Source organism: Scyliorhinus canicula, chromosome 5, assembly GCF_902713615.1.
Source record: "Scyliorhinus canicula chromosome 5, sScyCan1.1, whole genome shotgun sequence".
NCBI lineage: Eukaryota > Metazoa > Chordata > Chondrichthyes > Carcharhiniformes > Scyliorhinidae > Scyliorhinus > Scyliorhinus canicula.
In genome coordinates, this window is record NC_052150.1 from 232183939 (window position 1) to 232199971 (window position 16033).

Genomic DNA, 16033 nt, shown 5'->3' on the forward strand with positions numbered 1-16033 from the left:
TTATTAAATTCTGATTTTGGGGGTGGAACATTTTTTTTCCTGCACTGATTCTGGATCTGTTGCAAGGTTTATATTCTGACATTTGCCCTGGGTTTATATTGAATTGTATTGTATTGAAATATTGGGCTTCTCCAAAGAGAGGTCCTCAGTGAGCTCTGCCATTTTTGGTAATGTCATTGACAGTGAATAGCTGCCAAACAATGACAAGACATTCTGCATTTGAACTTGCCACCTAGCTGTAACTGTCCAATATGGTAAAATTTTCCACCCCCTGTATTCTAATCCTAGATTTGAATTTTAGAAATATGAACACTTTCCTAACAATGATAGTGTCTGGCTCAAATAAGGACACTGAACAATTTTCAAAACTGGTGTGGTTATTAGAAAATGTGTAATATCAGGAACCCCTTCTCAAAACATAGATACTCGAATAATTTGTGTTGATATTTCACACGCTGAAAATTGCTAATATCCACGTCTTTACATATTCATGGTCTCACCTCTTCTCCATTTCTATATTTGTCTAAAATGTAAATTCACAATTTCATCACAATTGCTGACTATTTCAATATAGATGGTCCAGGGGAGTGAGATGGAGGGTAATGAATCGATGTTGCCATGGGTGAAATGAATTGGCTGTTTGGCTAATGCAGTGAGCTACACAAAGTTCTTCACCATGACAGGCCAAGTAAGAAAAGGATTGGCTTACATCAAACCCTGCCAGAGTTTTGACCAAGTCCCTACCCAATTTCTGACTTGGGAGTATGTTTTATTTTGCCTTATTTTCTTCTTTTTCCCTGCCCGCACCCCACCCCCTCTTTATTGCTGTTCATCTGCTTGTCCAGCCATGAACCAGAATCTTTTCACCTCCGTTACTCCACAGACTTCTTACTGCTTGTTGAGTTTGAATTTCATGGAGAGATCTTCACTCATTTGCAGAGTTCACTTTGCTGGGGACTCTGTGTTTCTCATTCTGTCAACAAGTCAGGTTGATGTAAAGACCATTGAGCTCTCTACAGCACCATCAGGCTGGCAGTACAGAGACTTCCCTCCCAAGTGTGGATGAAGCAGCTTGTCTAATTGTGCTACCAGCTGATGTGACACGTCCCTCTCTGTTTGCCAGGTGAAGTAGTTGCAGGGAATAGTGGCAGTGTGCTATTTCACTGACGTGAAGGACATAACTAAGAGAGAGAGTACAAATTGTGTGCAGTGTTTGCAGTAGTTAGTAAAGCAAGCCCCTTGGCAGGAATGAGGGATAACGACCCTCACGGAGTTGTTGCTGCACTCTGAAATGTCACACTTTGCCATTTTGTGAGGCAGAAAATATATTTTCTGAACAGATCCAAATCAGCTGGTACAGCAACTTTGTAATGGATTCAATGGATCAAGCGAGAGGTGCCATAGATTGATGAGCCACTGAGTGTAAAGACAGTGCAGCCTGGGTGGACATACCTGTGGAATATTTCTTGCTTGGTACACATAGCTGGGTTACTTTTAAACAGCAACTTGCATTTATATAGCACCTGTTCCTTAGTAAGATATCCCAAAGCAGTTCATGGGTGCTTTATCAACAACACTTGATGCTGAACCAATGAAATATTAAGATATATGAACAAAAGCTTGGTCAAAGAAGTGGGGTTTAAGATAAGTCATAAAGTAGGAAAGAGAGGTTTAGGGAGGGAGTTTGAGTTGTAGATCGAGAGAGCGATTGTGTAAGAGGCCAGAATTGGAGCAATGCAGAGATGTTGTGCGGCTGGAATCTCCTGGGATAGGGAGGAGTGAGGTCCTGGAGGAATTTGAAAGTGAGGGTGAGAATTTAAAAACAGAGGTGTTGCTATACCAGAAGCCAGTGTAGGTCAGTGAATAGGCATAATGGTGAGATTTGATAATAGTTACAAAAGGGGAAACAGATTTTAAATGAGCTTCACTTTGCAACATGTGGAAGATGGGAGAGTATTGGAATAATCCAGTCTAGAGGTAACAAAGTAAAGGATGAGGGTTTCAGCAGCTGATAATTTGAGGGAGGCTAGCATTGGACAGTGTTACAGACATGATTGGTTGGAAGCTTATCTTGCCCAGGGTCAAATATGACATCAATGCTACCGTGGGCAGCATGGTAGCACAAGTAGCTAGCACTGTGGCTTCACAGCGCCAGGGTTCCAGGTTTGATTCCCCGCTGGGTTACTGTCTGTGCGAAGTCTGCACGTTCTCCCCGTGTCTGCGTGGGTTTCCTCCGGGTGCTCCGGTTTCCTCCCACAGCCCAAAGACGTGCAGGTTAGGTGGATTGGCCATGATAAATTGCCCTTGGTGTCCAAAAAGGTTAGATGGGGTTATTGGGCATACCTGTGGAATATTTGTTGCTTGGTACACATAGCTGGGTTACTTTTAAACAGCAACTTGCATTTATATAGCACCTGTTCCTTAGTAAGATGTCCCAAAGCAGTTCATGGGTGCTTTATCAACAACACTTGATGCTGAACCAATGAAATATTAAGATATATGAGCAAAAGCTTGGTCAAAGAAGTGGGGTTTAAGATAAGTCATAAAGTAGGAAAGAGAGGTTTAGGGAGGGAGTTTGAGTTGTAGATCGAGAGTGGATCGATAGGATGGAAGTGAGGGTTTAAGTGGGTTGGTGCAGACTCGATGGGCCAAACGGCCTCCTTCTGCACTGTATGTTGTATGTTCTAAGAGTCCCGTTGAGCAGGAACAGTCAGTTGTGAGAGAATGGTGTTTGTGGCAGGGATGCAAAGGTAATGACTTCTATCTTCCCAATGTTCATTGATTAAAAAATTTTAAGTACCTTATTCTTTTTCCAATTAAGGGGCAATTTAGCGTGGCCAATCCAGGTACCCTGCACATCTTTGGGTTGTAAGCGTGAGACCCATGCAAAACGGGGAGAATGTGCAAACTCCACACGGACAATGACCCGGGGCTGGGATTGAAGCCGGGTCCTTGGCACAGCAGTGCTAACTGCTGCGGTATCGTGCCGCCCCCATGTTCATTTGACGATAGCTTCAGCTGTTGTGCACGCAGATTGCCAAATTAGCGATAATGGAAGGATTGAGGGAAAGATGTACAATATGATCAGTGTCCATGTGGAACATGATATATTTTCAGGTAATGTCGTCAAGGGGCATCATGTAGATATAGACAGGCTGAGAAAGGTGATCATAGTCACGTAGGATATCATTTGTGACTTTGATGCAGGCCATTCCGGCACTTTGGCTCTCGCATAAATCCAAATGGAGAGATCCAAACCTGGAGTCCTGGGAAAATGGGCAACTTGGGATGTGACAGCATATTCAGAGTTGAGAAACGAAGGGCAGATTGGCCATGTGACAGACCTTTGGAAATGCAGAAGGGTGGGGCTTTGAGAAAGAAGCCCATGGCTGATAGAATATGGAGGACAGTTATCAGCTAACCTGCAGACCAGGTAGGGAAGATTGCTAAGTAATGCTCAAGTTAAATATTGGAACAGTTAATGTCACAATGTAACTTGACGGCGGTACTGTGTGGGCTGTGCTGTGGTTTACAATGCTGTTTGTTAAATCAGTTGCACTTTGCTTCCACCTGCTATGGAAAGTAGTTTTTAACCATGCTGGCGATACAGGAAAAGGTGTCGCAGTGTGGAGGAATTTGCTTTAAAGATGTCTATAGGACTGAACAGTGTGTTGCATTGGTAAAGAAAGGTATTGTGTAGGCTGCAGTGCTGCTGTAAGTTCTGTGCTCACATTGGACTAATTCTGGCTCACATTAAACCGAGGATGTGCCATGGCGATAGTCATATGCCCATGTCTTTTTAAGATCCTGGCATTGAGGGACTTGGTAATGCAGCTATGGTGTTAGGCTGGAGCAGATGTGGAGTAACCCAGCTTGCTGCTTGGAACTCTGAATTGCAATGCACCATCCATTCATTTTCTTTTCTGTTTCTTTGACTGCCCTGCGAGCCTCAGTAGTTTTGCTGTTTTGATAGTTCAAGTACTGGGTTCTGGGTGCTTTCTCTCTGCCTGCTTGAAATCTTCACCAGTCTGTTTGTCCACAACATCCTTTCTTTATTTGTCACCTCAGTAATATCAAACCTGAGTCTGTCTCTGATTAGAGTCTGGGTTCCTTTTTTGAAAATGAGCTTACTTGAAACTGTGTACGTGTACATCAGGGTTCCTGTTGATTTAAAATTTTAAGTAGATTTGCCCTGTCGCTGATCTTTTGAGGAGATTAAAAGTTGGGGAAGGGGTAGTGGGTACTGTAACAGAACCAATACTGGGATGTCCCATGATGAAACGTTTCAATATGGAAGCCCTTTTATTGTCACACTCAGCCTGTCAAACTGCGGAAGAACTGTGTTGTGCAGTAGGTGAATGGCTCTAGGTCTGCTGGATACTTGCACTCTGGGTCCCTTCAGCGTGTGATCTGTAAAACCTTTCTTTCTAAATTTTCCACTCCCCGCTGCTTCCCTTCACCCTCTTTCCCCCCCCCCCCCCCCCAACCCCATTTGTAAATTTTGTTGCAAATTTAGTGATTTATAATGAACTTTCCTCAAATACCTCATCCTATTCTGTCATGTGCAGCCGTCCTTTGAGATGGGAAGGCGACATAGTCTGAGTGTCCTGATCATTTACAATAGATGATGGAGGGGGGTGGGTGGGGGGCGTGGAGGAAGAGATCAGAGTGCATTCAGTGATTAAAGTACTAGGTACTGATTGATCCAAACTGACTGGATCAGTTCTATGTTTATGGGAGTATTGGACAGTGTGAAAAGAGGGATATAGAGGAGCAGTAACAATAAGGGGGCTTCACTGTTTCTAACCTAATATGTACAGTCTCAATGTGATGAGTGCAGTACATGCAAGTGTTTGCTATGGGAGAGTGCAGTAATTACCAAAAACGGTTAATGGTTTATGCCATTATATTAAAATTGAAAAAGAAAATGGGGGCGTAACATTTCAGGCCACTTCACTTTTTAAAATTCTAGCGGGAACTCTGGCGTACCTACATCCATAACACTTACTGTCACCTCAAAGTTAAAGGCTTTATTAGATTTTTTTCATAAGTGACTTCCTCTCATCAGACACTGGGTTCCTTTCGAAAATGGGCATGCTGGGAACTGTGCGATTGTCTCGACTCCAAAGATCAGGTAGGGACTTTTGTCAAAAAGCACTAACACTTGGAGTTTTCAAAATGTCTTGAGCAATGTGATTTATTTTTTTGGTTAAAAGTACAGAGTAAGCAATTTTGGCTCCTGTGCTACGGAGTGATGGTAATCTGGCATCTGTGCAGGTATGCAAGGTAACAGTAGATTCTAACACTTTAGACAGTGTGTCAGGTGGAGTAGATGGGTGGAGTGTTGGGGGCGGGCGGAGAGAATAAATGCCACCAAAAGATTAGCACTTGCTCTTTTCTGTTGAGATTGGTTTGAATCAACTTTATCTTTTGGAGGTTGTTCTAGGGGTTCTTTTGTTGTACATTTATAAGTGAGACTGTTAAGCTTTGAGGACATTTCCACTGATAGGTTTTCAGTTTGCAGTGACATTTGCATGTCTGTGTGTTTCCCTTCTCATCACATCTGGACTGCTTTTTTGAATAATTTCCACAACTGTTTTGTCAGCTTTTTGTGGGGGTGATGGGGGGAATTAGAGATTGTGTTTTCTCCTTTTCCCCCCTTAAATTCTGTCTCCCTCTTTTCTCCCCCTCCCCTTGTGTGGTTTCCAAATTTGCAGCAATGCTTCATGCCTCCTTCCCACTTGAAGGATGAATGTAGCCTAGGCCTCTTCTCTCTTGACCGTCAGTGCGTGATTGACCTGATCACACCTTTTCCTTAACCTTTTCTCTTTTTGTTGTCCCAAGACGAGATCCCTGCCCAAAGCTTGGCAAACTGACCCAGAGCTCACAAGTGCTGGCCATAGGTGAGGCTAATAGATTCAGGTGTGATTCAATTCTGGAAATCTCTTTACTTTTTTCCAATTTTCTCCCCAATTGTCCCCATCCCAGCTAATAGAGGGTGAGTGCAGTTGGTGTCACACTACCGGACCATCAGGAAACAAGTCCACACACCATGAAACAAGTCCACTGAACAAGACTACAGACAGTACATTAAGACGCAGGACTGCAGCAGAGCCCCCCTGCCTTTCACCTCATTGGGAGAGTGCCGTGAGCACAGACTGCATTTTAGTTGAAGTGAATGCCCCACCTTAAGTTCTTCATACTGATGATTTGACATTTAGCCTGGAAAAGATGAGTTAAAGCCAAGCCATAATGGCTGCATTCTGACAAATTTTAATATGCCTATTTGAGACTAAGTGCTAGCCTTTTCTCTCTCTCTTGAGACATTTTATACTGCACTTATTATTTAAGATCTGCATACAGCAGTGTAGCAGCTAAGTTTCCTGAAAGATATGGCCTATTACTTAACCACATGCAGTAATGCTCTGTTACTTGTCCCTACTGTCCAGACTCTGTCTGTTAGGGTGTTTTGATTGGTGTTGCCTGGATGTACATACTCACTTGTTTCTTCCATTCCCCCTCTGGATCAGATGGCAGCACAGAGGCAGCGTGCGTTGGCAATCATGTGTCGTGTTTACGTTGGATCGATTTACTATGAACTGGGAGAAGATACTATCCGACAGGCTTTCGCTCCCTTTGGACCAATCAAGAGCATTGACATGTCATGGGACTCCGTCACGATGAAACACAAGGTTCTCTTTTCTGTCTCCTTACTTTTGTACGAGCGAGGGCCAGGTAGCACAGGTGGGGTTTGTATCACTGGAGGCTCCCAGTGAAAGCTGGGATTCAGCTTAACGGTGCTAAATATAATGGAGAATACACCGCTTCAAAATAAGCTCGTCTCCCGCAGCCTTTTCCACAATGCCGCAGTTTATTCATTGCGATAAAAGATTTTTGAGATGGTCTTTGTCACATTTGGCGGAGTAGCTTTAATTAAATATACTAGCGAGAACTATAAGATCCAAAGGTAGCCTTAACTGGAGGGACATAAATATCCATCCTGGCCGAGAGGTTTGCTAGCGTCATTCGGGGGGGGGGGGGGGGGGGGGGGGGGGGGGGAGGGGGGGGGGGGGGGGCAGAGAAGTAGGTTCAGCAGGTTAAATAATGGAGGGGGAACTAGTGAATAAGGCCAGTAAGACTCCGAGGAAGAACAGGCAGGGAGATGTTGCTGAACACAGCAGGATTGGCGGTCTAAAGTGCATTTGTTTCAATGCAAGAAGTATAACGGGTAAGACAGATGAGTTTAGAGCTTGTATTAGTACTTGGAACTATGGTGTTGTTGCCATTACAGAGACTTGGTTGAGGGAGGGACAGGATTGGCAGCTACATTTTTCAGGCGGGATGTAAAAGGGGAAGCTAGTGAACTGCGGGAGGACAGCGAGGCTATATGGGTAGAACTCAGGAATAGGAAGGGTGCAGTCACAATGTTGGGGGTTTACTACAAGCCTCGCAACAGCCAGTGGGAGATAGAGGAACAGATATGTAGATAGATTTTGGAAAGATGCAAAAGCATCAGTGTTGCTTTTAACTACTGCTTGTAACTACCCCTATATTCACTGGGACTCACTTAGTGCTAGGGGCCTGCATGATGCAGAATTTGTAAGCATCCAGGAGGGCTTCCTGAAACCGTTTGTAAATAGCCCAACCCAGGAAGGGGCCGTACTGGACCTTGGGGAAGGCTAATTATAACAATATTAGGCAGGAATTGGAAGAATTTAAATTGGGGGTTGCTATTTGAGGGCATATCAACATCTGGCAAGTGGGAGTCTTTCAAACAACAATTGATATGAATTCAGGACCAGCATGTTCCTGTGAGGGTGAAGGATAAATTGGCAAGTTTCGGGAACCTTGTATAACGAGGGATATTGTGAGCCTAATGTTATGGGCCAGGTTTAGAAAACTCCATATATTGTGAGCCTAGTCAAAAAGAAAAAGGAAGCATTCGTAAGGCGTAAAAGGCTGGGAACAGACAAAGCTGTTGAGGAATGTAAGGAAAGTAGGACGGAACTTGGGCACTGAGACAGGAGGACAAAAAGGGGTCACGAATAGTCATTGGCAAACAGCATGAAAGAAAATCCCCAAGAGGGTAGCCAGGGAAAGGGCTGGCCCACTCAAGGACCGAGGAGGGAATCTATATCTGAAGCTAAAGGAAATGGGCGAGGTATTAAATGAGTACTTTGCATCAGTATTCACCAAAGAGAAGGGCTTGGTGGATGATGCATCTGGGGATAGGTGTGTAGATAGTCTGGGTCACATTGAGATCAAAAAGGAGGTGGTGTTGGGTGTCCTGAAAACTATTGTGGTAGATAATTCCTAAGCGCCTGATGGAATCTACCCCGGAATACTGAGGGGAGCAAGGGAGGAAATTGCTGGGGTCTTGACAGAAATCTTTGTATCCTCACTGGCTACAGACGAGGTCCCAGAGAGCTGGAGAATAGCCAGTGTTGTTCCTTTGTTTAAGAAGTGTACAAGGATAATCCAGGAAATTGCAGGCTGGTGAGCCTTACGTTAGGGATAGGGAAATTATTGGAGAGGATTCTTCAGGATAGGATTTACTCGCACTTGGAAATAAATGGACTTATTAGCGTGAGGTAGCATGGTTTTGTGAAGAAGAGGTCGTGTTTCGCTAATTTGATCGAGTTTGATCTAATTTTGAGGAAGCGACAAAGGTGATTGAGAGTAGAGCAGTGGATGTTGTATAAGGCCTTTGACAAGGTCCCTCATGGCAGAATGGTACAGAAGATGAAGTCACAGGGGATCAGGTGGGCTGGCATGATGGATACAGAACTGGCTAGGGTAGAAGACAGAGGGTAGCAGTGGAAGGGTGCTTTTCTGAATGGAGGGCGGTGACTAGTGGCATTCCTCAGGGATCAGTGCTGGGACCGTTGCTCTCTGTAATGTATATATATATAAATGATTTGGAGGAAAATGTAACTGGTCTGATTTGTAAGTTTGCGGATGACACAAAGGTTGGTGGAATTGCGGATAGCGATGAGGACTGTCAGAGGATACAGCAGGATATAGTTCGGTTGGAGACTTAGGCAGAGGGTGGCAGGTAGCAGATGGAAAATCTACAGTAAATGGCAGAACCCTTAAGATTGTTGACAGACAGAGGGATCTAGGTGAACAGGTCACTGAAAGGGGCAACACAGGTGGAGAAGGTAGTCAAGAAGGCATACAGCATGCTTGCCTTCATTGGCTGGGGCATTGAGTATAATAATTGGCAAGTCATGCTGCAGCTGTATAGAATCTTTGTTAGGCCACACTTGGAGTATAGTGTTCAATTCTGGTCGCCACACTACCAGAAGGATGTGGAGGCTTTAGAGACGGTGCAGAAGAGATTTACCAGGATGTTGCCTGGTATGGAGGGCCTTAACTATGATGAGAGGTTCGATAAACTCTGTTTTCATTGGAACGACGGAGGTTGAGGGCCGACCTAATGGAGGTTTATAAAATTGTGAAGAGTGTGAAGGGCCTGTCCCTGTGCTGCACTGTTCTTTGCTCTTCTCGTTAAGAAATTAAGAAACTGTTCGCAATGGAGTAAAATGGGAAATGTGACTGGACAAGCTTAGTTGTACATAATCGAGCTCTGTTATGAATATAGAATGAAGACCACCTGTTTCCTTGCTCCCTCTAATAGTTGAGTATTGACACTGCATGTTTTTAAATCACGTTAATGGTCCGGTGGTGATGGTGGAGTTTATTAGATCCATTACCCATGGTGTCTGCAGCAATCGGCTGAACAGATAAAAGGTTAATTATACGACCGGAATAGAGAACCAGTCAGAGGAGGTCGCATTGAAACTTACTGATTAAACAATCAGTTCAAGCTTCCAATAGCATACCCAGTCCAGTTACTGAGGCATGAGAGAGAGCTGCACATGATGCAGAGAAGGGTCATAAGACTGACACCAGAAGGGGCCGGGTTACAAGGAAAGGCTGGAGAAAGTGGAGTAATTTTAATGTGAGAAGACCCAAGTGGGAAATGGAAAAATTCAGTTGGCATCTTGTGCCTGCTCTGCCATTTTGTTAGTCATTTCAGTTCTTCTTCCCTGTCCTCCCTCCATATCCCTGACTTCCCGAGTAAGTATTAGTCTGTGTTTGGAATATATTAGCCTATTTTGAGAGGAAGGGAGAAAAAAAAATAATGGCTTGCTTCAGCTGTTTATCTGATGCAAGTTCTTTTGTTTCTCTGTGTTCCTGTACTAGAGGAAAATATCAGTTCCCAGTTACCCAATAAGTAACCTCTAATGACCTTGTCCAGGGAATATAATGCAAAGTTTCCTAGTCTCAAACTAGAACTCATTCACTTATCCGAGATTGTCACCCAGTGAGTGGCCATCGAGCTTTCTCAAAGTCTATATCTCCTCCTTCTGCCAGGCAATTGAAAGTCAGTGTTATTACAACTGAGATTGTGATGGTATTGCATCATTTGTTATTTATATTCTGTGCTACTTGGAAGTCCAGCATTACAAAAGTCATCTTGCACTTGTACATAGAATTTGCAGCTTAAAAAGACCATTCAGACCCCCTCCGTGTTGGCTTTCTTCATCCATATCAGCAATTACTGCCATTAGCATGTTTACCTGCACTGTTCCCTCCCTTCCTTCATGCAGCTTTTCAGTCTAATCTTTAATGTTGAGCTAGTTTATGCCTTGATCACTAACCCAAAGTGAATTCAACAGATTTGCAGCTCTCTAAGCAAGTTGCTCCTGCCCTCTTGTGCTGAATTTCTTACCGTTAAATTTCATCTATGGTCATCGTCATAAAACCTTTGGCAACAGGGAATAGTTTGCTTCTACCTTTCCTGTCTCATCCTTTTGTTATTTTAAACATTTTGACCATACTGCCCCATAATTTGCCAGCACTGTTTAATTTAGATATGGCTTAACTTTCACGCAACCACCCTGAACCTCCCTAATTAGACTTTATTTTTCCAAATGCTGACACTGTGCCTTGGTAATAATTCCACTATTGATAAGCTCACTGGATTTAGTTTAATCTTTCTCCCTTTATGAACAGTGATGTGATGTTTGCCTTCCCTACTGCGCCTGAATACAGTCAACTTTGGAAGTTCAGGAGTAATGTGGCTCAAATTTCCTCACTTGCATTAAATGATGAATGTATAGAGCCATGCTTCGGGAACAACACTACACTCAGAAGTACTTGGGTTACATGTTTGAACTAGAGCCTATGGATGTTATCTCTGTGATCTTCCAGGTGGCATTTGCTACGGTTCTGCACAAGAAATTATGAGCAAAAAGGAACTTGCAGGAAATTGGAGATAATATTACATGGGATTGGTGGGGAGGTAGGAAATAGGGTAGGGGTAACGAGAACAATATGTAATTGGCAGGATGTGGCAAATCATGCTGCAGCTGTATAGAAGCTTAGTTAGGCCACACTTGGAGGATAGTGTTCAATTCTGGTCGCCACATGACCAGAAGGATGTGGAGGCTTTAGAGAGGGTGCAGAAGAGATTTATCAGGATGTTGCCTAGTACGAAGGCATTAGCTATGAGGAGAGGTTGAATAAACTTGGTTTGTTCTCACTGGAACGACAGATTGAGGGGCGACCAGATAGAGGTCTACAAAATTATGAGGGGCATAGACAGAGTGGATCGTCAGAGGTTTTCCCCCAGGGTAGAGGGGTCAATTACTAGAGGGCATAGGTTTAAGGTGCAAGGGGCAAGGTTTAGAGGAGATGCACAAGGTAAGTTTTTTTACACAGAGGGTAGTGGGTGCCTGGAACTCGCTGCCGGAGGAGGTGCTGGAAGCAGGGACGATAGTGACATTTAAGGGGCATCTTGACAAATACATGAATAGGATGGGAATAGAGGGATACAGACCCAGGAAGTGTAGAAGATTGTAGTTTAGTCGGGCAGCATGGTCGGCACGGGTTTGGAGGGCCGAAGGGCCTGTTCCTGTGCTGTACTTTTCTTTGTTCTTTGTGTGTGTTTGTGTGTGCGCAAGATGGTTGGGGCCAGCTGGCACAGTACCTCTCGCATACACTGTGCTGTGGCAGAGCTGAGAGTGAGGCCCTTCCTTTTGCTTGTAGGGGTTTGCCTTTGTGGAGTACGAAGTTCCAGAGGCAGCTCAGCTTGCTCTTGAGCAGATGAACTCGGTGATGCTGGGAGGCAGAAACATCAAGGTAAGTGACCTCAGCGATTTAACACATAACTGTCTGACCAGCAGAAGAATAGGGTCTCCACAGAACTGTCAGTTCTTTATAAACTTCCCCCATAATGAAATTCAGTGTGCTCTGCTAAAGGATAAAGCACAAGGTGATAACAGAACAGAAAAGCCAGGGCCCTATTGATTTGCTTTGTGTCCTTTTACACATGGTGATTTTCTGCTCATACATGTATGTTGGGTAATGATAACAGTCAACAGTTGTAAAATCGGTTGTCGGCAGTCTATAAGCTATTTTGGTGGCAACTGAAAACGCATTGCATTGTCATCTCGTCAGCAGTGATGCCTTTCACTTGAACTTTTTTGTTTTTAAAATAGTTTTTTCTAGTTTTATTTCATCAGTGCTCACTGCCCCTTCTGGTTGAAAATTGAAGGACCTCCACCAGAATTCTGGTGAGCATTTAATAGTGTAGCATTTCTTTCATTCAAGATTTTCAACTTTTGTTTTCTAACCTCAGCTTAATTTCTATCCAAGATGATCCCAGTTCATTGATTTAGGGTGTTATGTCGCAGGCACACTGGTATTGATCAGTAAGTGCCATTGCTGCTAATAAAGGCACTCTTGCACATGAGCCGCGACAAGTGGACCCACAGAGTGAACCACAGGTTACTGCTCCAATTAAAGACTTTGCAGCAGAGTTGGTAAGTAAGGCTAGGGATAGGTCATGGGGATGACTAAAACTTAATGGATGCAACTGATTTGGCATAAATGGAGGAACTGATGAGGTGCAAAGTGAACTTTGGCAAAATCAGCCAATGAGCGTTATCGATTTGTGTACCCCGGTGTGTTTTCTGTGGGCGTTTAGGGATCGCTAGAAGAAACTTATCAGGCTATGTATCTGATCTGTTTGTGACAATGCCAGTGTTTGCAGAAGCCATGTTAGAGTCTCCTGAGTTAGTGCCCGTTGCATGGGTAATGCCAGTGGAAGGGATATTGAACTGAGATGTGATTATTGTTGGGGGGGGGGGAAGAGAGAGAGTACAGTCTATCAGGTGAAGTGTATGAGAGTGGGGCAGGATTCTTATAATGGTACATGGGGTATTTGGATGGTAGGGTCAAGCAAATCATTAGGCTGGGGTTGGGGAATGTTTTGTAGAGCTGCTAACTTGCTTGGGTGAACATTAATTTTTATTTTAAAAAAAATTCAGAATACCCGATTCATTTTTTCAATTAAGGGACAATTTAACGTGGCCAATCCACCTACCCTGCACATATTTGGGTTGTGGGGGCAAAACCCACGCAAACACGGGGAGAATGTGCAAACTCCACGCGGACAGTGACCCAGAGCCGGGATCGAACCTGGGACCTCGGTGCCGTGAGGCAACAGGGCTAATTGCTGCGCCACCATGCTGCCTTGGGATGGACATTAATATTAGGTTTTGTGGGAAGGGAGAGTTTGGGATGGAGTGCAAACATGGATACCTCTAGGAGGCAGTAAAAGAGCAGCTTAGGTGAGTGGCAGCGATGTCAAAAAGATGCAAGATGGAAAGGGATGTGGAAAGTGTGGGGGGGGGGGGGGAAATGTGAATAATGTTAAACAGGCATGAGGGTTCAGTGTATAAGCAAGGGGAAATGAAAATGTCTCCCCGGACATTAATGGAACAATAGTGATGTGAGTGAGGTCTGGTGGGTGGACGCGAGGGGAGAAACCTTCCATGTGGCTTTAGAGCGGACCCCAACAAGATCGATATCAGTTCCTCCAGTTTGATTGAAGCAGATTTCTGGTGGCTTTGTTTAAGCTCTGGGTTATTGCTGACTTTATGAATGCTACCATTACCGTTCCTATAATGTGCTTAGAAACAACTTTTCTTTGTGTCTCCTCCAAGCTTTTTTATAGAACAGGACTCGGCTGTAGAGCCCTCCCTCACCAGTCCGACAGCCATTCTGATCAGAAGAATCAGCAGCTGTAAATTCCAGCATTAAAGTGCCCGCAGCCAGTGGGAACACTCAACATTCTAAGCGACTGCACCTCCAGGAGCCATCCCGATATTTTAATTTACGTGAGGGTGGGGTGATCGGCAAGGGTTTTATCTTTCCTGTTTGAATTAAAAGTATTTATTTTCCCCAGTAATTTAAGAAAAAAATCATTTTGTTTGACCAGTGGTCTGTTCATTAAGTACTTGGCATCTTTTCTTGGCTTGCCCCTGTTGGCAGCTGACTCTGACCATGCCTTTGTGCGAAATACAAACGGGAACTTTGAGCAGGCACTGCAATGATCTTGGCTTAATTCCTTCCAGTGAAATATGTAGATTGCTGGGGTCACTTGAGAGCAATTGACTCTTTTCCAATCAGAGACTCTACTGTTTAATAGTGGTTGAAGACTGAAGACTAATCATGGAACTGCCTAGTGAAGCCTAGCAGTCTAGGTCGTAGAGAGCAAGAGGAGACAACTGACTCCACCTGGACCTTAGTTTGGATCCAGACATTACTGATCTTGCGGACATCTGTATTGTGTTATCTTGCTCATTCATGACTTTGCCATCTGCACATCTAGATTTCTTTCTCGTGTTCTGCCGCTCTCTTATGGCCTGTGTCACAATCCCAGGCTTCCCTTTGTTCTTGGACCACTTGGCTTTTTTGTGCTTGAAGCTGGTTTAGTCCAGATTTCAGCAGTTATCCGCAAGGAAATGTTACTGGGAGCTCTTGAAAAGCCTATGCTTCCAAAGTTTCTCTCTTCTTCCATGCTGGAGATCAAGTATAAATAATCCTTCAGTAGATAAAATACTTGTATATCCTATTTTCCAAAACGTCTTCCTGTTCCTCCCATCTCTTCTTCCTAAAAGCTACCTGTCAGGTTGAACATTCACATCAATTGGAGGATGAGGGTTCTCCCACCAATTGCAAGTCAACTTGTAATTCAAGTTTTAAATAATAAATGCTCCAAAGTTCTGAAACCAGTCTCTGATCTTTTCTTTCTAACTACCCGGTATGTTTACTGTGAGAGTTCTGGCCTGTCTCCACAGCAGGTTGCGTTTTAGTGCTGATCCACAGTGCCACACCTCCGTGATGATTTGCGATTGGCTGGGGGAACAGGTCAAGATGCTCCCAGTAAACACACAGATAGCCACTTGTGTTTGATATCTGTTAAAGGGGCCTTCAGCCCATTTAAAAAGTGGTAAGTTTCAATAACTTGCTCTCAGGCTCAGTCTTCTGCCAATTGTTCCGAGTCGTGCGCTGCTGTGTTGGGGAGAAGTCCAGCTCGTGACGTTGCATTTTCTCCCACTGCCCGGTGTCGCTGGTCCTTCTCCTGCTTGCAGTGCATTCTAGGTAGGGTGGCATCACTCTGGTCTGCTTGTTCTGTAGCTGCCCTGTACAAGTCTTCCACCAGTAATAAATTCTGTGGAAGGTTTTGTACTGTGCAGCTGCAGTGATGTCATTCTACCTAGAATGCACTGTGAATAGGCGTGTGGGCTGCGTATCTCCTCCCCTCCCCTCATCATCTCCTCCTCCCGGTGGTGAACAAACGCGAGGTTACGGGGTGGATTTCTCCGCAGCATCGCAACGTGTGACTCAGAGCGCTTGGCAGGGGACTGTGCGTGGGAGCAGGAAATTTACTGTTTTTTAAATGAGGTGTAGTTTCCCTTTAATTAGATGTGCCAGCATGCTACATGCTCTCCTGTAAAACACACTAAGGATTCCCTTTTGAACACTCAAGCTGAGTGTTTCTGACGAGTGAGGTCTGTTAAAAAATAATCTTTAACCAAAAAATGGCCTCTTCCTAATGGGAGCAGACTATGTGAGACACACTTGATTTCATGATTATTGGGTGCCATTTGCCAACGTTTCTGGGGTATTTCCAATGTCCCAGGAAGATTTCCGGTGGCATCTCGATTCTTAGCCC

At 44.2% G+C, this 16033-nt stretch overlaps 1 protein-coding gene across 2 annotated transcripts in view; it reads left to right on the top strand.

Annotated features, from left to right (window-relative positions):
• Positions 1-16033, top strand: part of LOC119966674 (poly(U)-binding-splicing factor PUF60) — a 98030-nt gene that overhangs the window by 35887 nt on the left and 46110 nt on the right. The window contains exons 4-6 of one of the 2 annotated variants that reach the window (XM_038798733.1): positions 5069-5134; positions 6531-6692; positions 12058-12150. In XM_038798733.1, the coding sequence (XP_038654661.1) occupies positions 5069-5134; positions 6531-6692; positions 12058-12150 (321 nt within the window). The remainder of the gene's footprint in view (positions 1-5068; positions 5135-6530; positions 6693-12057; positions 12151-16033) is intronic. The other variant, XM_038798732.1, reaches the window with a different exon arrangement.